General features: G+C 57.3%; 2 protein-coding genes across 5 annotated transcripts in view; one reads left to right on the forward strand and one right to left on the reverse strand.

Annotated features, from left to right (window-relative positions):
- Window positions 1-1,878: 1,878 nt before the first annotated feature.
- CDK9 (cyclin dependent kinase 9) lies at window positions 1,879-6,505 on the reverse strand. Its single transcript, XM_037156498.2, has 7 exons — window positions 5,794-6,505; window positions 5,244-5,325; window positions 4,394-4,484; window positions 3,870-4,036; window positions 3,588-3,759; window positions 3,281-3,429; window positions 1,879-2,802 (listed from the first exon to the last, which is right to left on the reverse strand). The coding sequence occupies exons 1-7, from the start codon at window positions 6,231-6,233 to the stop codon at window positions 2,437-2,439; spliced, it is 1,467 nt and encodes a 488-aa protein (XP_037012393.2). The 5' UTR covers window positions 6,234-6,505; the 3' UTR covers window positions 1,879-2,436.
- Window positions 6,506-12,919: 6,414 nt separating this feature from the next.
- The window catches only part of SH2D3C (SH2 domain containing 3C), a 28,896-nt gene continuing 19,323 nt past the window's right edge, over window positions 12,920-22,492 (forward strand). Inside the window, exons 1-3 of one of the 4 annotated variants that reach the window (XM_053667694.1) lie at window positions 12,930-13,075; window positions 14,395-14,568; window positions 15,570-16,047. In XM_053667694.1, coding sequence (XP_053523669.1) covers window positions 15,701-16,047 — 347 coding nt within the window. In that variant the 5' untranslated portion in view covers window positions 12,930-13,075; window positions 14,395-14,568; window positions 15,570-15,700. Of the gene's footprint in view, window positions 13,076-14,394; window positions 14,569-15,569; window positions 16,048-17,866; window positions 17,981-22,492 lie in introns of those variants that run through there. The other 3 variants (XM_037156598.2, XM_037156794.2, XM_037156655.2) reach the window with 3 other exon arrangements.

Consider the following 22,492-nt stretch of genomic DNA (forward strand, 5'->3'; position numbering starts at 1 on the left):
CTGGGGGGGGTCCCATGGGGGGGTGGGATGTGGGGGGAGCTTGGAGCCGGAAGCTCCAGGGTTTAGGGCCTTCTTTGGTTTTAAAATATGGTTTAATTGCACAAATAAAAATATGAATTCAGGAAACATGATAAAACACAGAGATTGTATAAAGCACAGAACCAGTCCAAATAACCATGGGTAGTTTTAGCAATTCCTCTCTTTTTTTTTTTAAGATTTTGTTTATTTATCTTTAGAGGGGAAGGGAAGGGGAGAGGGAGAGAAATATCAATGTGTGGTTATCTCTCGTGTGTCCCCCACTGGGAACTGGCCTGCAACTCAGGAATTGAACCTGTGACCTTTCGGTTTGCAGGCTGGTGCTCAGTCCACTGAGCCACACCAGCCAGGTCCTCCCTCTGCTCACACCTTACTTCATGTGTCATCTGGATTCCACGTCTAAACACCGGCATGCCCGAGTGGGCCACGCCTCCCTTCTCCCCTCTTCCACGAGATAACAGACTATACAAATGCTTATAAGAAATCCCTGTAGTGGAATTGCTGGGTCCAAGAATGAGCCTCTTAGAGAAACTTTTTGTTCTTCAGAGGAAAAAAAAAAGTACCTTGGACAATTAAACCAGAACAATTGTCATTTAAAAACCTACTGACTTTTTGTCATAAGTTTCTCAGAGTTCTTCGATTACTAGCTGTACCAAGATGAACAGCATCCTTCCAAATCTCGTCTTCTGGCACCTTGGGATGCAACCTTATTTGCAAAGGTCTTCATAGATATAATTGGCTAAGGTGAGGTCACACTGGGTCACGGTGAACCCTAAATCTGGGGGCTGGTGCCTCTGACCTCACTAAGAGACACCGTGTGCAGACACAGTGGAGAGGACTGTGTCCGTAAGCCGAGCACACCAAGGGGTGCGGGCAGCCACTGGAAGCTGAGAGGGCAGTGGACAGTTCTCCTGCAGAGCCTTCCAGAGAAACCCACCCTGCCCACACCCAAATTTCAAAGCTCCTAGCCTCCAGACCCAATGGAAGAGATGCGATGTGAAGCCGCCATGCTGGCGGTAATCTGGTACAGCAGCCCCAAGAAACTAGGGCACCAGTCAGGAAGCTTTGTACTTCCACTGTGTGAAGCTGTGACCAGCCCATTTTCACAAGGGCAGTCCCAGCAAAAGGTTTTTTCAAGCTCCCTTCCTGGGTCCCCTTCGAGCGGCCTCCCCCTGTTGGAATGTACAATTTACCTCCAATGGGCCCGTTCGCAAATTTAGACTCAGCACATACTGCCCCTCCAAGGCTCCCAGCTCGGAGGCCCGGAGACCCCCCTTCACACTGACTTCTGTCCTCCCACCCTCTCGCCACCTTAATCCAAGCTACTGACACCTCCCCCAGCCCCTAACAGATCCTTCAACTCTTCTGGTCATTTCCTCTGCCTCCTCCAAGGGCCTGAAGGAGCTTTGCAAGCTGCAGATCTAACTGCCACCATTCCATCAATGGCCTTTTGCAGCCTCCAGTGCTCACGAGTCGAGTTGGAGCTCACCTGTCTGTCCTTTGGCCACAGTAGGCTGTGCCCAGCTGGGTCGCACTGCAGACGCAGGCCCCCCCGCCAAAGGACCGAGACCCTTTTTTCACGTCTTCCCCCCTCCTCTGACAATGGGGAGCAACAAGAGAGTTTTGTGGTACCTGTCCTTTGGCGAGCAACATGCCAAGTATTCTGGAAGGTACCAGATCGAGGGTGCAGAGAGATAATATTCCCGCACAATTATATTGGGACGTGAACTGGCACAAAAAAGGGTCAAGATGATGACGAATGGAATTTTAACAGGAAAGCCCAGCCTGCTGGCTGCAGGGGAAGAGCCGGGGGTCCGAACACAGAACACAGCGTATAGCCACTTACTGGAGAAAGGGAAGAAGTCAACTTTAATCGTAACTGGGTGAACTGTCCAGAACTGTCTCTAAACAACGGAATAAAAGAAACATGATAAAATCCTCCTCCTGGAGAACCGAGTTTCTGCCGGCCGTGGTGCTTCTCAGGGTCGGGCCAGGAGTAAGCCCACAGTCCAGGCTGGCTGTCCCCCATGCACGTTTCTCATCCTGAGAAAACTGGGGACGGCGAGGGTCCTGTCCCCTCCTCTTATCACACTGGGAACTTACGAAGTCCCTGGGCGGTGCACGTCTCCTCTCACCCCACGACTGTCCTAAGGTCCACGAGACCCTCCGGACGTTACCCAGCAAACCAGGGAACCGGGCGCGGCAGCGCCAGGGGCCTCCTGGGCTTTCTGCCAGGCTTCGCTCTAGTCCATTCAGCTGGCACTCCCAGTGCCCAGGTGGGGATTACAGAAAATCTGCACGAGAGAAAAAACTCAAAACACCCCATCATCTCCACAGCGTGAGTCACATGGCAGAAGAACCAATGAACGAGAGCCCTAAGGGAAAGCAGCAGGACCGGCCTCAGAAGACACGCTCGAACTCTGTCTGGTTGGTAGTGGTGGGGTTGCGGCTCTGGTTGGTGGAAGGCTGGGCGATCTGGCTGCCCTTCTTGCGCGGTGGCGCCAGGTACTCGAACATGGACGTCAGGTGGGTGGACAGCATGCCCTTGAGGTCCGAGGGCATGGGGTCAGACCAGAAGAAGTCGTGGTTGAGGGCGTCGTCACTGTCGATGCGCTGCGCGGGATCCAGCACCAGCAACTTGTCGATGAGGTCCAGTGCGTAGGGGTCCCGCACGTAGGCCTTCAGCCTGTCCTTCACCTTCCGCTTCTGGCCCTTCACTAGGTCCAGCTTCTCAAACAGCTCGTACTTGTCCACGTTCGGCCATACCTGGGGGATGGGGTGAGGAACGAAGGTGAAGTTAGGTCAGAAGATGAATGGCTTGTCTGTCAGTCATGCACATGAAGGGACTACATCTCTGTTCAGATGTACCCAGACCACGCCTGGAGGACGAGCTCAACCCCTCCAGGGTGAGAGCAGCTGTGACCACGCACTCAGTGTGCCGAGCGCCAGGCCCTTTTACACAAGTTGTCCAGAATGTGGGCACTACAGCTGACCCTGGCAGCTGTCTCACAGAAGAGAAACTCAACTTGAGGTGAGAAGTTCAAATGCCTTCCCTGAGGCCACAGAACTGGTGACGGAGCAGGACAGCCGGTGTGGCTCCAAGAGCAGGCCCTGTCCCTCCACCAGCCACCTCTCTGGAGAGAAGCTTGCCTTCTGTTCCACTCCCCACTCCTCCCCTGCCAGGGAGCCTTCTGGATCTCTGCATCCTGCAGGGACCAGGGGCCCAGGCAGCCTGGCCACGCACCTCGGGGGTGATGGAGCCACAGAGCTGGCTGATGAGGGCAAGCTGGTGCTGTTCCGTGTTGCCCTGCATGATAGGGCTGCGGGTCCACATCTCCGCCATGATGCACCCAGCACCCCACAGGTCAATGGGAGGGCCGTAGTCCCGCTCCCCTGGGAAGAAGAGCGCACCAGGAGGGCCCTTGAGCCCGAGGGCCTCCTGAGACGCAATGCCCTGGGGCCGGCGGCTCAAGAAGCCCTGGCACTGGAGGGGGCTGAGGCCAGTTAAATGCCTAGCCTCTGCCCCCTTCTGCCCACTCGGGGGTCCTCACCGAGCAACAGCTCCGGGGGCCGGTACCAGAGTGTCACCACACGGTTGGTATAGCGGTTGGGCTGGCTGTTCTTGGCCAGACTGAAGGCCCGAGCCAGCCCAAAATCTGCCAGTTTCAGGACCCCATCTCGGGTGATGAGCACGTTGGCCGCCTTCATGTCCCTATGCAAAATCTGTAAGAAGGGCAAGAGTGAGGGCTCAGTTAGTTTCCCAGGGTCTTTCAGCCATACCCGCCCAGAGTGGGAGCAAGAGCTACACCAAGCCTTGGTCTCTCCTGCCCCACCTTGTTCCTGTGGATGTAGTAGAGGCCATTGAGCAACATCTGCATGACCCTCTTGATCTCAGACAGCGTGAACTTGACCAATACATTGCTCAGCAGCCCAGCAAGGTCATGCTCGCAGAAGTCAAACACCAGGTATATACTGCCTTTGCAGCGGTTATAGGGGGAAGCTGAGGCGGGAAGAACGGGGGAAGGGGAGCAAGCAGAAGAAAGTCAAAAACCCCTTACACAACTCATTTCCCACAGCCAGTTCCTATACCCCTCCAACCACGGACAGCTGGCATCCGTCCGTGTGTTCCTTCAATGGGAAAATATTTCCTGAGGGCCTCCATGGGGCCAGGGGCTGTGGCAGGCCCTGGGGAAGCACCAGCTACGAAGAAAGGACTGGAGAAAGTAGTCATGGTAGTTACATCTAGGTTAAGGAGAGACAATTTAAGTGTATCCAGTTCCAACCTTGCAAGCAAGGCTGTAAGTTACAGGCCTCAATTACTTCATCAGAAAATGGGAATAAAATCCAAGCAGCTTACCTTTGGTTCTACAGATCTCAATCAAGTTGACCACATTCTCATGTTTCAGAAGCTGGAGAATCTTGATTTCCCGCAAGGCTGTAATGGGGAACTGTGCGGGGGAAGGAAAGAAGGGGGGCGGAGGTGAGTGAACACACGGCAGAACAAGGTGCTGGTCATGGGATATGTTCCAAGAGGTACGGGCTAAGAGACAGAGTAAAACCATGGCTCTGAAATCAGCTACCACAGGTGCCTAATCTGGGAAATGTGTGTTAAGTAAATAGTATGTACCCCTCAAGGAGTTGGTTTAAGACAACGAATGGAAACAGTTATTTAATCTGCACACTGTTGGGCACTAAATACTCCACGATTTCTTCAGCTTTTAAACTTAGCCCTGTAAGTGTTGAACTTGTGGAGTGGCAGCAAAGACAATAAAAATGTCTATCAAGAAATTTCCTTACTAAGAAGTAGGTTTCTAGAAGCTGGGCTGGAACTAAGATGGGGTAGAAGGGGAGGAAACTGCTCCTTTTCAGTTGAGTACTGGACACCCTTTAAAAGCCATTGCGTGTATTTAAAAAAAAACACTAAGGAAAAAGGGTTTAAAGACTTCATAACTCCATAGACTGCTAGGAACTCAATGCAATGAGCTCCCCCTCCTGGCCCCAAACACACTCGCCTAAGAATGAAATGTCAAATACTTTACAGCACTTGAACTAAACGATTTAGTTAGAGGTCAAACTCCCTGTACTGTGGAAATGCCTGGACTACTATACATGTTAAGTTCAGACTCAACGTGAGAGTGCTGGAAGCAAGAGGGTGGAAACTCACGTGCCCAGGAGAGGCGGCTGCCTGCCACCTGACCCATACTCACCCCCTCCTTCTCGTTCTCCATCAGTACCTTCTTCAGAGCCACCTTTTGGCCGGTCAGGCGATGCTTTGCCTTAAACACTTCCCTGCAGGAGGAGAGGGAGACCCAAACCTCATCAGACCACTTTCGCAGGGGCCGCCCCTCCCCCACCAGAAGAGGAAGGGAGGAAAAAAAAAGGGACTCCAGGGCGGGGCGGGGCCTGGTACCTAGGACACTCCGCTACCCCCACCACCCGCTCTTTGCAGTTCCTTTCCGAGCCCCTACTAACTTCCCTCAGACTCTTCTTCTGACCCAAGCGTCTCCCGGAGAGAACCTGCTCCCCTCACAAGCTCCTCTCGGCAACCCCTCCCCGTCCCCATCACGGGCCTCAGGCTCCTCCCCGCCAGCCAGCTCCGTCAGGCCCGGGCGGGGAGCAGAGCGGCCTAGCAAGACCAGGGGACAAGTCTAGGGATAAGTGGCCCCCACACCACCTCCGGTCCGCTCCCGTGCGTCTCGACGTGGGCCCTCAGGGGTGCAGGCCTAGAGCACCGGGTCCCTCCGGGCCCGGTCTTACCCAAAGGTCCCTTGGCCGATCTTGGCGAGCTTCTCATATTTGGTCACCTCATCACAAAAGGGGCACTCCACTGAATCGTACTGCTTTGCCATGGCAGCCCCCAGAGCACCACCACCACTCCCAGCCGCCGCCGCCGCCGCCGCTCCGGCTCCAGGTCCCGCCGCCGTGCTCCAGGCCCCTCCGCGGCCGCGCCACTTCCGCCTCCAGGGCCACTTCCGGCCTCGCGGCGCCGACCCCGCCTCTTCCGTTCGTCGCCCGCCGCCGGGCCCCCTGGGACTTGTAGTTCCCGGGAGGCCAGGAGGAACGGGAGCTGCAGAGGCGCCTCCACCGCCACCGCTGCCCCCGCCTCCGCCGCCGCCACTGCTGGCGGCGACCCCGATCGGGGGCGCGGGAAGTCGCGGCGCCGGAGCTGGGGCTCGGGGCGGTGCGTCCCGCTGCATTGGCCCGGGCCGCCGCTGCTGCCGAAGCTGCTGCCGCTCTGGCGCCCGATCCCGGGCCAGCCGCAGTGCCCTGCTCCTCCTCCTCCGACGGCGCCGCCTCCGCCGGGCTGCGCTGGGCGGCGAGCGGGCGGGGGGAGCGGCCCCCAAGCCGCGGCCTGGGGGCTCCCTGGCCGGGCCCGGGCCCGGGGCTGCCGGGCGAGGGGGCGAGACGGAAAGAGCCGACAAGGAGGCGGCCCAAGAGCCTGGGAGGGGGCGCGTTATAAAGGGGGAGGTGCCGGGGCCTTGCCCTCCCCTCCCCCTCCGCCCGCCCCCTCCCTTCTCCCTCCCGCCCTCCGCGGCCGCACCTGCCGCCGCCGCCCGCCCGCTGTCCGCGGGCGGCCCTCAGCGCGTCACCACCCGCGGCCCCTCCTCCGCCTTCAGAGGTGGGGCCCGCACTCGACACCTGGCTGCGGGGTGTCTTATCGCGTGCCTCAGTTTACCGCCACAAGCCAGCTGCCGCAGGAAGCCCCTCACTCCCCTGCTCGGAGTGCACCCCCCCGCGATGGGTGAAGGGGGGAGACAGCCAAGGAGCGGCCTTAGGTCTTGGGAGGAGAGAGCTGCCCCCGCCGCCTCCCCGGGCCTCAGCCACCCGCCGTTGACATGGCAACCGATGGCCGCAAGGGGGCGCGGCGACACTGGAAGCGGCGAGCGAGCAACGCCCGGGCCTTCCAGCCTTGGACCCCGCTGTTTTCTGACCCTCAGGGATGAAACCCACAGGACCCCGTCCCCAACGAGCTCTTTCGCCCGAGCTCGCGCAGCCTTGGGTCAGTAATCACAAAAAGACCTAGCATTCACTCAGCAGCCCTGTATGCTCAGGCAGTGTTAGGCGTTCCCACTGAATCCTGAATCAACAGCCTCATAGGATTACTAACCCATTTTACAGAAGAGGACATTGAGGCTCAGAGAAGTGAGGTCATTTACCCAACCAAGATCACATAGTGATAAAGCCGGGACTCGAACCTGGTCTGTCCGAAGAGGGTTCTCTGGACTTAGGCTATTCACAGTCCGGCCAGGAGTACAGTAAGTAGTGGTCCTGTGTGAGACCTGCTGTTCCTGCGCTAGGCACCAAGCCCACGGTTCACCCAGTGTCTCGCTCCCTAACCCTGTGACCCCTGCCCCAGCCTTTCCCCAGCATCTTTCTGCTATCTTCCTGGCTCCAGGGGCCTCCTGATTCTTCCTCCAGCTCTACTTAACTCTTCTACCTTCTACCTGCCCCTCCCCTTCCGTCCTCTGCCCATGGATCCTGAGCCCTGGCCTCCCCAGTCTGGCCTCGCCCTCTGCCCCCCTCATAGCACCTACCAGGTCATTCTGACATAGAGCCTGCATGTATTTCCTCCACTCTCTTCAGGAAAAACCTAATTGTGATATTTGAGGCTCTTTCCAGCTCCCCTCCTAGGCTGTGGCCACACAAATGTCCTGTTTCCTAACCCCTCAGGCCTTCCTGCACTGGGGCTGCTCTCCCAAATTGCAGCTAAGGACCCTCCCTACCTGTGGGAAAGCTTCCAGCTCTTACACCCACACACTTGGCCTTGAAGCATCCTTGCAGGAGGAGGCAGGAGTGGGTCTGGTGAGCCTAGTGTTCCAAGAGACCCTGTTCTGGGGGAGGGCCGTTCTGGGGAGGGCTGTGAGGGTCAGGAGAGGAACAAGGAGCCCTCTTCTGAGGGCAGTGAGGAGCCCCCAAGGGTTTTAGGTAGGGACATATCAGGGAGTGACCTGGGTCGGTTTCATGGGTACAGTCTGAGAAGCAGGGAGACTACTAGCTAACCTGGGGGCAGCAAGGACAAGGAGGGAGAAGATAATAATTGTAGCAATTAGCGTTTATTCAGGGAACAGAAATGGTCCAAGCCGTACACTTAGCACTTTATGGGAATTATCTCAATTCTCACTCAGCCAGAAGGGGTGGGTACTTTTTTCACCTCCATTGTACACATAAGGACACTGAAACTCAGAAACGACATCACCTGGACAGGTCAAACAGCTGGCCAGTGGCCATGCGGGTGTTTGAACCCAGACAGTCTGGCATCCCCAAGCACTTACCTGTGTCAGGATCCTGCCCATCTGTGCTGGAGTGGAGCTAGGGCACGGTCTTGGCATAGCACTGCTGAGTGGGTGCCCCGGATGTGATGGGAGGGGATAGCAGCATCGAGAGTCTGCCGTGGGTTTGGGTGGTCCCACCGTCAGACTCTCAGGCTGGGGCCTCTGCCCGCTTCCACGAACTCTCCCTAAGTCACATCCTGTGGGCAGAAGCCTCAGCCAAAGTTCCGGCGTTGTCATCACTTCCACCCCACCGCCACTGGCCTGAACCCCAACACTGACAGTCACTTCCTTTTGGGGCCTTGTGCCCCAGCCTTTCTGGGGGAAGGGGCCAGGCAGGGAAGGTCAGAAGCCCTTCAGAAGGCTGCGCAGGCCTGGGACTCCAGATCACCCAGCTGGGAGGAGAAATGAGGTTCTAGCCAGAAAGGGCTTCTCACTGACTTTGACTTCTAATTCGCTGTTTGGAGGGAAATGCTTCCTGCTTCCATGGATTGGCTAAGCCAGCCAGGCTGGGCATGTGGCCAGTACTCAGTAAATGTTTGCTGGCGTACTGACCAGGCTCTGAGAGCACCTCTGATCTTGCTGCCATTTTACACTTAGGGAAACTGAGGCACAGAGTAGGAAAGAGAGCTATTGGCCAGGTGTTTGACCGTGGCCTGGACCCTCTGTTTTCTTCCCCTGAGCAGGGACAAGGTGGAGGTGTATGGGGGGAAGGGGAAGACAGGTTCATGGGGTTCGGCCTGCTTGGCCTGCTCTTGGCTGCTGGCATGTCCGGGGAGACCAGGGGTCCATCCAGCACAGAGAATGGCGCTGTGATGCCCACAGCCCTATACTGCCATGGACGTTCTGTCCCCCGCCAGCTGGGTGCTGAGTCTGTCCCTGGCCCTGTGTTGATAATATGTGTCACCTCCCGTCCCCCAGAACTTTACAGAACCCCACTTAGGAGCTTGCCATTATTGGGTCTGAGTTACAGGAGAAGAAGCAGGCTCAGCATGGTGCAGCAGTCTGCCCAGGGCCACACAGCTGGGAAGCTGGGAAGCTGGGATTCAAAGCCAGGTCTCTCCTCTCAAAGGCTGGGGTCATTGACCATCACCCTACATGGCCCCCAATACCAGACTACCAGGGAGAGCCAGGGTCAGGAGCCTCCTGAGATCTGCAGCACAGCAGGATGGAGCTGATGTGGACGCATCAGGCCATGCGCTCCCGGGGAGCCTGCTCTGGTGAATGTAACATGGATGATGCTGCCCCAGCCATGTTTCCTTTCATTGCCACGGGATCATGGGAGCGATGTTATGTTTGTCCCATTTTAGTGACGGGGGAAATGATGGTCAAAGACGTGATGGGACTTGCCCAAGGTTTTGCAGAAGGGGTGTGAACTCGGGTGCGCCCAAGTCAAATGCCTTTGACTATGAAGTTGGAGGGCTCTAGTCCCTAATACCACCTGTCCAGACTCCAGGCAGCTGAGTCACAGACTGGGGAAGAGGGCAAGGCGGGAGGGGACAAAAATCGGAGCTGGGTTCCCAGGGGCACTATGGCTCGATCGAGACCAGAGGGACCCGGCAGAGGCCACCTTCCGGGTGTGGGTGTGGCCCAAAGGAAGGAAAGCATCGTGTGTTCAGGGCTGTGGAGCAGAGTGTGGCCGGCCTCCAGCACAGACCGAGGAGGGCCTGTGGGACAGCCACCCGCCGGCCGGTCCTCAGCCACACTCCAAACGGCCACTCGAGGCAGCACAAAGGGGGCTCTGAGCTCAGCAGAGCTGCCACACTGAGCCCCATTCATCCTCCTGGGGACGTTGCAACTGCCCTGGCGCCAGGGCCAGGGCCAGAGCCCCCAGCTCTGGCAAGGCAGCGCCGCTGCACTACAGCCTAGGGGTGGCCGGGACTCCGGTCTCAGGCCAGGCCCGAGGCTGGGGTTTCCTGGCCCGAGCCACACCCATCCCTCAGCAACAACTGCCAGGGTTTTGCAGAAGCCACAGCAAGCCGGCCTGGGCCAGAGTTTGCTCCTTTCATCCTTCGTGTAAGGGGCAGCCCCCGGAAGTGAGGGCTACTGTGACCTATTTCACAGATAAGGAAGCTGAGACCCAGAGCAGTAAAGTCTCTTAGGAAGGGTGACACAGTAAGTCAAGAGTGGGCCTAGCCCCATTTGGTGTGGCTTAGTTGCTTGGGTGTCCTTCCACAAACCAAAAGGTCGCCATTTCGATTCCCTGGCAGGACGCATGGCTGGGTCACAGGTTCGGTCCCCGGTCAGGGGACTGAGGATACAGAAGGCAGAGAATCGATGTTTTGCTCTCACATCAATGTATTTCTTCCTCTCCTTCGCCCTCCTTTCCCCTCTAAAAAATTAAATTAAAAAAAAAAACAAACAGTGGATCTGGCCAGGAAGCCAGCCCTGGCTGATGCCACAGCCGCAGCAGTCAGCCCGAGTCAGTGGCACTGCCTCCTGGGAGAGAAGCCAGGGACCCACTGGGAAGGCTCCTGCTGCAGCCAGGCCAGGGGCCCCGCTCCGCTCCCGACGACAACCCAGAAACGGGAAGGACACCGGTCTGGGGGCTGAGGTACCTGCGTTTCTGTCTGGTCTCTGGTCCTCTCTTTTTTTTAACCATTACCTGAGGATATGTTTATTGATTTCAGAAGGAGAAAAACACTGATGTGAGAAACATCGGTTGGCTACTTCCCACAAGTGCCCTGACCAGGGATTGAACCCCCCGTTAAACTTTTCGTGTGTGGGACGGGGCTCCAGCCAGCTGGGCCGCCCGGCCAGGACGTCTCTGGTCTCCTTTAGCCTGACTTTCCTCATCCGTGAAATGGGACCATCCCAGGATTTGCCTCACGGGTCAGTCTGTGGAGGCTTCTAGCTCCATGCCTGACTCCTAGTTAGTGCTTAGCAGAGGGAACGAGAAAGGCACCCCCATTTTCTCCTGAGTCCATGGCCCAGAAACCCCAACCTTTCATTTGCACTTTGAATACCGTCCCCATTCAGTCTGTCTGTGAGCAGGACGCTAGTGCCTTGGTCTCGTGGGCTGTGCTCCTTTCCCTCTTAAGGCCTCGAGTTCCCCTTCACCCCACCGATCAGACCCCTCCCCTCCCCAGGCCCCTCACGCAGCTGCCAGGGGTTTGTAGGAGCCACGGGCATGGAAATTAGGACCACAGCTGGACAAGCAGAGTCCAGGCAACGTGACTTTCCCACACCTATAGAATGGGGGCGAGAGTAATGACATGTATCACTTAGGGCGGGAGGGCTGCGCCCTGTGGCTGGAACGGAGCTAAGTGGTCAGAAGGTATTAGCTGTCATTATTTTATGCAGGGCCCCACTTGGCCTTGGACTCTGGCTCCCACAGCCCTAGTTGCCAGCCCCAGAGGCCAGGATGATGATGTCGAACCATGCAGCAGCCTCTGGGTTGACTGCTCCCTCGAGGCGGTACCCATTCTAGAGATTAGGTGACTGAGGCTTCAGAAGCTCCATGAACTTGTCTGTAGTAAACAGAGGTGGGACTTGAAGCCCGTGGCCTTGTGGCCCCACCCCCACCCCCGGCAGCTGCTGCAGCCTCCTCAGGTGTCCAGGACAACCTGCGTAGGGGAGATTTCACTTCCTCACCTCCGTCCTGCCCTGTGAGTGCACACACACCCACGCACGGCTGTAGGCTGGAAAGGCACCAGGCTGTTGGCTCAGGGGCTTGAAAGGGCAAGCATGTTTTTGATTTTTAAGATTTTATTGAGAGAGGAAGAGAAACATTGATGTGCTAGAGAAACCTTGATAGGTTGCTTCTCCTGCGCCCCCCACCGGGGGGCACCGGGGGTACCTGGCCCACAACCCAGGCATGTGCCGAGACCGGGAATCGAACCGCTGAGACTTCAGTTTACAGGCCTGCACTCATCCTGCTGAGCCACACCAGCCAGGGCTGAAAGGTCAAGTTGCAGCCCAGTCTGTACCACTAATGCACTCTGACTGGGCGCCATCCTGCTGCCTGTGACTCAGTTTCCCCATCTCCGTACAGTCGGTGTGGTGGACCAAATTATCGCCTTGTCCCTGGTAGTTTGAAAAGAGTGAGCGTGCCTTGGAGGACACTGGTTTTGTGCCAGGCTTTGCAGCAAGCATGGCAGTCTGTGAGGTGGGCATCGCAAAGAGCCCTGCTCACAGAGAAGAAAGAGGCTCAGGGAGGTGAGTGCCTTCGCCCAGGATCACACAGTGACAAAGTGGCCAGCCAGAACTCGAACTCGGGTCTGGGTGGCCCCTGAGCCCACAGGCCTAACCGAAGCTCTGTTCCACCCACGGCTGCCGGTCCGTGCCCGGGCAGGCTTAGATAAACTGCCCCCTGCACAGGCCCGACTCCCTGCATCCTCTCGGCCCCAGGGCCAGACCCCCCGACAGCTGTTGGCAGGTCCCCAGCGGCCCCCAGCCCAGTGGGCTCTGTTCCCAGAACCTGCGGTTTGTTTCCCAGACCTTCCAGTCCCACGGGCCTGTGCTCTGCCCCCAGCTCCCTGCTTGCTGCCGGGGAGGAGGAGGAGGAGGCCCACAGGGGTCTGGATCTGGGGAGGTCCCAGCCCCCGCCCCCTGTGGGGAGGGTGGGAGGGTGAGGTTGTGGGAGTTGCACTGGTTTAAAAATACACAGAGGAAGTGAGTGAGAGGGTGTGAGAAAGGGGAAGGGGAGGTGAGGGCGGCACCTCAGCGTCCATGTCCAGAGCCTCGAGCGGCCACTTGCCCGCAGGCCAGCGGCTTTGCTTGACTCCCCAAGATGACAGAGGGGCCCAGGAAGGCCAGCAAGAAGTTCAGTGAGTGCACTGCCCTCCATCCCCCGTCTGCCTGTGTGCTCAGCCCCTCTCTGCATCTGCTGCTTTATGCCTCTGTCTTGTTTCTGTTTCTCTTTCTGTCCACCTCTGTCTCTCCCCGGAGCCCTCTGCCTCTGGGTCTCTGCGTCAGCATCTCTCCATCACTCCGGCCCAGCATCCCGCTCTGTCTCTGGCTGCTCTGGGTCTCCGTCTTTTGTCGTCTCTGTCTGTCCCCAGCCCAACTCAGTCTCTCCACTAGTCTGCGCGTCCCTGTCTTCAGCTGTCTTGGACCTCATGGAGCCAGCAAGCCCACCACACCTTCCGCCCCGGGTCTGCTTCTCATGGGGTCTCAGGGAGTCACTGGGATGTGTGTGTGTGCGCTCTCGTGTGCACGCCATTGGGTACTGTCCCATGTCCCTACCAGCAGTGATGCTGGGACCCAGAGCAACTTGGTAAAGGGCCACACCCACCCATTGCTGTTCCCCCAAGTCAGTCCCCTCCTTGTCACAGCAGACCTCTGCTTCCCTGGCCCCCCAGGTTTGTTGGATCTGACAGCACCGTGTATGTATATGTGTGTGGGGGGGGGCAAAGATTACGGTTGCATTCCACCAGTGAAAGGACCGAGGCCCAGAGACCTGGCTGAGGTCATAGGGGGCCGTAGACCAGGGCTCAGCTCAGTCTCAAGCCCCTGGACTCTGGGCCTCAGTTTCCCTCCTTGGCCCACTACTGTTTCCTCCAGGCCTCAGGTGCCCGGGAGACAAAACAAGCTGTGCTGAGAACGGAGGCCTCCCCCTGGCTGCGAGCACAGTCTCTGCCCCACGGCACAGCTTTCTGAGAGCAGAGCATTTTCTGACGTGTGTCAGGAGGCAGAGATTAAGAGCAAGTGAGGGGTGAGCAGGGCTGGGAGGAAAGCCCCAGAGCCCTGACCCAGCTGTCTGGCACCCTGGGCCTTGGTCCAGGCTCAGCCTGGCTGTATGACCCCGGCAGGTCCCTTCCCCTCTCTGGGCCTCGGTCTCCTCTCGTCAGACGGGGGCCCCTTACCTATATTCCAGTGTGGTTGTGAGGACCTGAGGAGGCAGGGGACGCTGAGGAAGTGGAAAAGGCTTCTCTGGAGGCGTAGGGAAGTCGGGTGGTGGTGGCTGCAGGGAGGGGACAGGAAGGAGGGGACTCACACGCATCCCCGCAGAAATGAGGAGATGGTATCACCTTGCCCTGCCGCCTGAGTTAAGACCCAGCGCTCAGCTGACAGGAAGGAGAGAACCGCAGGGACTGGGACCCTCTGGCTCTTGACAACCCTTTTCTCATCTCATCTGCCACCCCAGGTGCTCAAACACCCGCCCCCTGCCCCAACACACCCACACATGCACACACACGCAGCTTCACCTGCTGGCTCTGTGACCTCAGGGGTTCGTTTTACATCTTTGAACCTCAATCTCCTCATCTGGAAAATGAGAGACTACACTTGTGTCGCTGAGTCGTGCTGAGACCCCAGTGAGGTAAGACATACAGCAGGTTTGACAAACACAGGCAGTGTCGTGCGCATCAGCATCTTCATTTCTCTTTTTTTATCCTCATCTGAGGACATCTTTTCATTGCTTTTAGAGACAGAGGAAGGGAAAGAGAAAGGGAGAGAGAGGAACAGTGATGTGAGTGAGAAACATCAATTGGTTGCCTCGCATATGCACCAGGACCAGGGATCAAACCTGCAACTTAGGCGTGTGCCCTGACTGGGAATTGAACTTGCAACCTTTTGGTTACAGGACAACACCCCGACCAGCTGAGCCACACCAGCCAGGGCATCTTCTCTTTTTTTTTTAATTAAAAAAATTTTTAAATTGTTGTTCAAGTGTAGTTATCTCTATTTTCCCAGACACCACTTTCCCCCGCCCCACCCACCCCCACCTCCCACCCTCAGTCCTACCCCTCTTTGGCTCTGTCCATGGGTCCTTCATACATGTTCTCTGATGACACTTCCCCTTCTTTCCCCCATTGTCCTCCTCCCTCCTCCCCTCTGGTCACTGTCAGTTTGTTCTTTATTTCAACGTCTCCGGATATACTTTGCTTGCTTGTTTGTTTTGTTGATTAGGTTCCACTTATAGGTGAGGTCATATGGTACTTGTCTTTCACCGCCCAGCCAGGACATCTTCCTTAGTTTTTGATTCTGTGTGTCAGGCACCAGGTTAAGCTCATCATTTACATGTTTTTCCCACTGACTGCGGGAGGTGGGTACTATAATCTTTATCTTACTGATGTTGAGTGGGGCTCAGAGGGGTCCAGGAACTTAACTGAGGTTGCACAGCAAGGATGCGGAAGAGCAGGGATTTAAAAGCCCAAGGCTGTGTGGCTTCAAAGCTGCCCAGTTATACACAATAATTACAGGAAGTGAGGCCTACCCTCCTTGAGCTCTCTCAGTGAGTTGAACAGCATGTATCTGTCATTATTATTATCCCTGCTGGCATTGTTATTAAGTCCCTTCCCTCCTCTTCCCCTCTGCCAGAGTTCTTCAAGTTCAAGGGCTTCGGGAGTCTCTCCAACCTCCCTCGGTCCTTCACTCTGAGACGGTCCTCGGCCGCCAACCCTGCCCGCTTTCATCTAAAGCCTGACATCTTTGAGGCCACGCAGGATGACATGGTTACAGTCCCCAAGAGTCCCCCAGCTTATGCCCGTTCCAGTGACATGTACAGCCACATGGGCACCATGCCTCGCCCCAGCATGAAGAAACCTCGGGACCGGCAGGCTGCCCCGGAGGCCCAAGAGGTGGGCCCTGAACCCCGCCCGGTGCCCCGAGGTCTGCCTGACCCCCCCCATGAGGAGGCAGCCAAGGAGGTGGTGGTGGGGACCGAGGCCCCCCTGGAGGACACCCCAGCAGCGACACTCAACCCTTCAGCACTGGAGGCGAGCCCCACGAAACCACCCGAGGACCCCAGGGCAGACAGAGAAGAGGAGGGAGTCCCCGAGACTGTGACCCCAGAAAGGTAGGTGTCCACCCGGGGAAGGCGAGGGCGGGACCCACAGGGGCGGGATTTCCGGTCTCCTGCCAATAGAGCCCGGAGTGGACCCCCTAACACATACATCTGGGTAATCGAAGGCTCACACCTTCCCCGAGTGCCTACCATAAACCAGGCACTGTGCTTAGCCCTTCACTTTTCAAGAAAAAAGAAAACCGGGAGGAGATACCCGAGAGGGAAAGTCATTTGCCCCAGTCGGGTGGCACATCTGACAAGTTAGGATTTGAAGTAAGACCCACCTGACTCCCAAGCCCGAGGCAACCTCCGGTGAGGGGTCAGCTGCCGGCTGGGCTGCGGACCCAGTCGCTGGCTCCCTGCCCGAGGCCCCCAAACCGAGGTCGCCACCCTCGGTTCTGCTGGACAGCATTGCTTCGCCTGCTCCAGAAAGCTCCGTGTCGCTGAACTGGGTTACAGGGTGGGATGAGTTCACGCAAAAGCACACATAGTTCCAATATGGTCATAGCTTCCACTTAGTAAGCACCCATTTTACTGGGTGTAAAAACAAATGCGATACTCACTGAAAACTGTAAAAGAATCTACGGCTAGCCCACTTTTACAGATGGGGGAACTGCGACTCAGCCGAAGGTGCAGAGTTGGGTCTTGAACCCTCTTGCCCCCAGTGGCTGCACACTTGTCCAGCCCGCTGTGTCCCCCACCGTCTACCAGGGGAGTCCAACCTTCTGGCATCTCTGGGCCACGCATTAAATACCTTGTGACATGTAATCACCAAAACATCTCATACATTTTAAGTACATTTACAATTTTGTGCTGGGCCGCATGTGGCCCGCGGGCCACAGGCTGGGCACCCTGTACCCTGCAGCCTTGGACTTCATGCCCTTGGGAGACCCCTCGACCCCAACCAAGGGAGCCTTTTCAACCTGAGAGCCTTTGTGTAAATAACACCAATCAGATGTGCTTATTGAAATAAAGAGGAAAAAAAAAAAACTCAGCCGAGCCAGAGTAACTCTAGGGCTGGTTCTGGGACCTTTCTTGAGTGGCTCCGCCCGAAGACACAAAAGCACAGCTTCTGTGCACGGGGGTAACTGAACCTAGAACCCCCGCTTCAGTGGGGAGCAGCGCTATGCAAAGCTGCAGAGTGAATCCAGTCCAAAATCTGCCTTTTACTGACTGCATGCTCTTAGACAAGTCTGTTCCCTTCTCTGAACCTCAGTTTCCTCATCCGATAAGTGGGCATAACGATAGCACCGACCTTGTAGAGTTGTGGTGAGAATTTAAGAATAATATACTTGTAAAATCTTAGCACAGTGCCAGGCATACCACAAACACTCAGTAAATGGGAATGCTTACATGAATAAAACTAATGCATTCCACCATCCCTGGCTGCCCCACCTTCTGGGATGCTCTGCCATTACCTCCTAAATTCGGGCTCATTCGGTCACGGTGGAGCAAGGATTGCATGTAGGGAAGGGGCGTTCCGAGGCAACTCAGTCTGAGACGTACAGTGCGAGTTTGAGGGGTCCAGACCCGAGGAGTGGAGAGGCGTGGTTTTTCCGGGCTGCGCCCGGGACTGTGGGAGAAGCTGTGGGTGGAGCAGAGAGGCTCGGGGCTGAGGGGTGTGTCAGGGGCGTGGCTTTCCCACCCCAAGACTTTGACAGATGAGGGGGAAGGCGGAGCACCACGGGAGGCGGAGGGGCGTGTCCTGGCTGGGGCGTGTCCTTCCCGGCCAGTGAAGCTGCGCTGGGCGGAGGGCAGAGGGGCGTTCCCGGAGCGTGGCTTACACCTCAGGCCCCACCCCCCTGAGTCCTGCTCTGGGCTCTGCAGCTAGGTGGCCTGAGAAAGGCGGGAGTCCTTGGGCTGAGGAGCTCCACAGGCTGCGGGCGGTGATCGCGGGGACCATGACTGCAGTGGGCCGAAGGTGCCCCGCCCTGGGACCCAGAGGGTGAGTGACCGAGTTGGGCCTGGGGAGGGCCGGCAGGAACCATAGTGATCTGAGGGGGAAATCCGTGTTCCTGGGGCAATTGACAAACCGGTGCTGGTTTAACATCAGGAAATTTGGGTGTAACTGTCTCCTTCTGTCCCCCAAGTTGCGCGTTTATTCCTCACGACGGTCCCAGGGGAGAGGCACAGTTATCATTCCCATTTTACAGACGAAGAAGGAGAGGTTTACTTGCCCAGTTTGAACAGTATAGCAAAGATCAGACCCAAGATTTAACTCCATCTCCCTGGCCCATGCCATGCCCTTCTGGCTACACAACCCAGTCTGCTCCAGCAGGGCCAGGGCCTCTGAGAAACCTGGAGAATGCCTAGTCCAGGACCCAGCCTCCCTCTGCTGTGGGCAGGAGCCCTGGTGGTCCTGGCAGTGCCTTTGGCATCAAGCGTGGCCTAAAGCTGTGGGAATAGAGACGCTCCCGCCATCCTCTAATCAACTGGTGTAACTAGGGGTCCCGAGAGGCATGGGTTAGCAGGTTAGATTGAAGCCCTTCCTGTTGTCCCATGGTGTCTTTCAGCCATGTAGGAGGTCAGGAATTGTGGAACACCTCCAGGAGCCCCTGAAGCCCAGCCCTGTACCCCAGAATCAGGAGAGCTGCTTCGCTTGTGTGATCTCAGGCTTGCCCTGCCCCCCTCTAGGCCTCAGTTGCCCCAGCAGCCCAGGTGGGCCTGGGGTGGTCTCTGAGCTTGGGGAAGAGGGCATCTGAGAACTGCAAGGGGGTGGTTCCAGCAGCTGCTCAGGGAGCAGCCTGAGCTGGTTGTCCCTCCCCTACCCCCTGGGAGGCAGGGTGCACCTGGAGCAGAAGGAAGGAAGGGGAAGAGGTGAGGCTGCAGGAGTTTCCTGGTGCCCAGTTCCTTGCTGAGATCATGGGGATGAGGAGGAAGGAGGGAGGAGGGGCCGGCGACACGAGCAATGAAGGGCCTTCGGCTCCCAGAAGGAGAGCGCCAGCCTAGCCCGCCCCCACGCCCCAGCACCCTCGGCCCTTCTGCAGGGAAGTAGCCCGTCCAGAGACCCCTGACACCCTTCCCTCTCAGTTCACATTACAGAGGAGGAAGCGGAGACCCAGAGAAGGGAGAGAGGCTCCCAACCACCCCCACCCACACCCGTACAGGAATCATCTGGCCAGGGTCCTGCCAGAGGGGGAACCCAGACCCTAAAGGGAGCTCCCAGTGGGCACTGTCTGCCTCATGGGCCCTGGGTGCAGGGAGCCTCTATCTGCTGCATTTTACCAGTGAGGAACCTGAGGGTCAGCGAGGGGAAGGGACTTTCCTCGGGTCACAGAGAGACTCTCAGAGCCTAGATTCGATCCCAGACCTGACCAACGCCCAAGCCCAGGCTCTCAACCACGAGGCCACATTTCGCCTCCTGCAAGTGAAAAGCTCGAAGCTGTTTCTACTATGATTTCCGGTAACTTCCCATAACCCCCTGGACAGAGGTATTAGGAGCCCAGTTTACCAATGAAGATATTGACATTTTTAAAAGTTAATAACTTGCAGGAGGTCACACAGTGGAGTTGGAATTTTAATCACTTTAGTGTTTGCTGTGATGTAACTATTCCTCAGACACTGTTCCAGGTCCTGGGCAGGGAGCACAGCTGACAAAACCCCGTTCTCCTGGAGCCCTGGCCCCAGTGTGGGGAAGACATGATTAACCCGACAACGAGTCACACAGTCGGGAGAGAAAAGCACTACGAAGGAAGGTTTAAATCAGGTGGGGGAACTGGTCTTGGGGCGAGTGGCTGGTGGTGGCAATTTAGGAAGGCTAGCCAGGAAAACATCTCCGAGAAAGTGATGTCTGAACAAAGAAGATGAGGTAGCAGTCCTTCTTGCTACCTAGAGCAAAGCACGCCAGACCAAGGGAACAGCACACACGAACCTTCCAGGTGGGAAGGTCCTTGGCCTGTGTGAGGAGCAGCAGTGACCGAGTGGCTGGACTAGAACAAGATGGGGGTGCGGGGGGAGAGGGGTGGCAGGAGGCAGGCCTCGGAGGAAGTGGGCTCAGTGAAGTAAGGCCTGGACGGCCCAGCGCGGGCCTGGCTGTGACTCCGAGCGGCCAGTGCTGGGCTTGGGCAGAGGAAGGGCCCACTTTGACTTGGGTTTTATGAGGACCTCTCCTTTGGGGGAGGATGCGAATGCAGTTCTACTCATTGTTAAGCATCTCCCCCACCCAGCGACCCAGGCCCCCCCTCGCCACTCCCAGGGCATTTCAAAAGGACCCTGAGACCTGAAGAATGTGGTACCTCATAGGGGAGCCGGGGGCACCCTGTGTTGCCCTTGCCCCAACTCTGATGCTAGGCATTGAGAACAGGCCAAAACGCACCCCCCTGACTTTTCCTTCTGGAATGTTGATTCTGGTCCAAGAATTCCCAGCGCTCCCCAGAGTCTCACGACCCTCTCGGCCCTGCAGAATGACGTCAGCTGCTGGGCATCTGGTAGTGATTACCCACTGGGGGAGGGGGTCGCGGTGGGCCCAGCCCGTTCAGCCTCCTCAGGCTCCGGGCGGCTGGTCCTTGTCTTCTGAAGGGGCCCAGCTGCTCCTGGATCTCATTTCCTGTGGAGATTTTCTCACAGTCCTCGAGACCCCCGGACGCCTCAGGCTGTGGGAACTGTGTCGTTCAGGAAAGATGGACCACCCTGCCCCCAGCTGGAGCCACATCCCCCCACGCCCTCAGGGGCCTTGCCTGCCGAATGCTGGGCCTAGTGGGGTGAGGGCTGGGGAGGGCAGGGGCTGGACGCATCACAGCTGAGAGAGCCACGGACTGTACATCCTCGAATTCCCTTTTCCTCGCTGAGCCTCAGTTTCCCCATCTGTAAACTGGAGACGATAACAGTGTTGGCTTGACAGGGTTACTGTGAGGACTGGCTGAGATGTGGCGGGTGGACTGCTGATCCTGGGCTCGACCCACGGAAGCACCAGCACACAGGAGCCGCCTGTCCTGCTGCCCCCGGCCCCGCATCAGAGAAGAGGAAACTGAGGCCCAACCAGGGGACTTGCGCAGGGTCACACAGCCCCTCCCTCCCGGCTGCGGGGCCGGCTCCAGTGTCCATCCTTACTCCATTTCCTCTTCCTGGCGTCGGTTCTGGGCTCCTGCCCTGGATGAAATATTACTTTTTCTGTGCCGCCCCTCCCCAGCTGCTCTCCCCCCACACCCAGGAGCGGTCTCTGTTTTCTGGGGGGGGCCACCTGCAGCAGGGAGCAGAGCAGAGCCAAGCCAACCCCGACCCATCCCTGCCGCTGTGCCCTGGGTCCAGTCACAGGAACAGCTTCTGTTCCCTCCCCTACGACACGGCTTCCAGGTCACAGGCATTCAGTCCTCACCCAACACGAGCCCTCTCCTTTGCTCTTCTCCAGCAGCCTTTGAGACTCGGCGAGCTGCTCCGAGAGCCTGGAGCCCTCCGCTGTGCCCTGGGGAGGGTGGCCCCGACCTGCCCTCTTCCCATGGAGCTAACACCCTTTCTCAGCTCCTGTCCAGAAGACCGAGGGCACAGAAGGGTGGGGAAGGAGCAGGGGTGTCTCCGTGACAGCGGTGGCCCATCTTAGAGGTGGTGGAGCAGGCCAGGAACCAAAGCCAAGAACCTTCCTGGCAGGAAGTCCCAAAGGCCCCACGGCGGGGTGTCCCTGGAGACACGGGGCTTTCTGCCGCAGATCTTTCTCTGCCCGGGGCCTTTAAGGACGAAGGAGCACAGAGCTGTGTTGCTTCTCTGCCAGGGCCGAGGGACGGTCAGAGTGAAGGAAGGAAAGGATCTGCAGCGCCCCAGGAGGGGCAGGACGAGGGGCTGGGCAGAGAAAGGGGTCCCGTGGGCCAGGGAACCTCGCGCCCTTCCTTCTCATAGGATCCTATCTGGCCCCTCTGGGGAGGTGGTTATAAAGGTGCCATCTCACCGATGAGGAAGTTGAACCTCAGGGCAAGGCCAAGAAGCAGCAGGCAGAGGCTGGCGAAGTCTCCACTCAAGGCCGAATGACCAAGCCTGAGGCCCAAGGGAAGAAACTGGGGGACAGATAGGGAAGACAGGCAACAGGTCTCCACAGAGGACAAAGCCGCCTGTGGGGAGGGAGGGCCAGGGTGCAGCAGAACACCGGCCTCCCCCCGCTGCCTCTCCGCCTGCATCCCAGGTGTGGGGGGCGGGGAGCCGCACCCTCTCTTCTGGGCCTGGATGGAGGCTCTGAAGGTGAAGCTCACATTTAAACATTCACTGAGGAAATAAAAGATAATGGGCTTTAATTACTGCTCATTAATCCAATTAACTAACCTAATATATGTAATAAGTGATATCAGTTATCAGAACAAATCAGTTAACATGGGCAATGAAGGGGGTTGGTTATTTAAATAATTAATGCAGCTGATTAACAGGACAGATTTGGCTCAATTGTCACTATTATTTATTGATTTTGCCACTAATATTAGAGGGGATGTGCCTTTTAAGTCTATAATATAAGGAATAAGTTAATTAATTAGTGCAG

This window comes from Artibeus jamaicensis, unplaced genomic scaffold (assembly GCF_021234435.1).
Source record: "Artibeus jamaicensis isolate MK-2021 breed Jamaican fruit bat unplaced genomic scaffold, CSHL_Jam_final contig_471, whole genome shotgun sequence".
Classification (NCBI taxonomy): Eukaryota; Metazoa; Chordata; class Mammalia; order Chiroptera; family Phyllostomidae; genus Artibeus; species Artibeus jamaicensis.

What these genes read in the sequence shown, in the direction of transcription:
- CDK9 (XM_037156498.2), bottom strand. Translation starts at nt 6,233, where the DNA reads ATGCAGCGGGACGCACCGCCCCGAGCCCCAGCTCCGGCGCCGCGACTT. An exon ending in ATCGGCCAAGGGACCTTTGG is followed by an intron (nt 5,326 to 5,793) that starts GTAAGACCGGGC and finishes CTCCTCCTGCAG; the next exon opens with GGAAGTGTTTAAGGCAAAGC. An exon ending in TGGAGAACGAGAAGGAGGGG is followed by an intron (nt 4,485 to 5,243) that starts GTGAGTATGGGT and finishes TCCCCCGCACAG; the next exon opens with TTCCCCATTACAGCCTTGCG.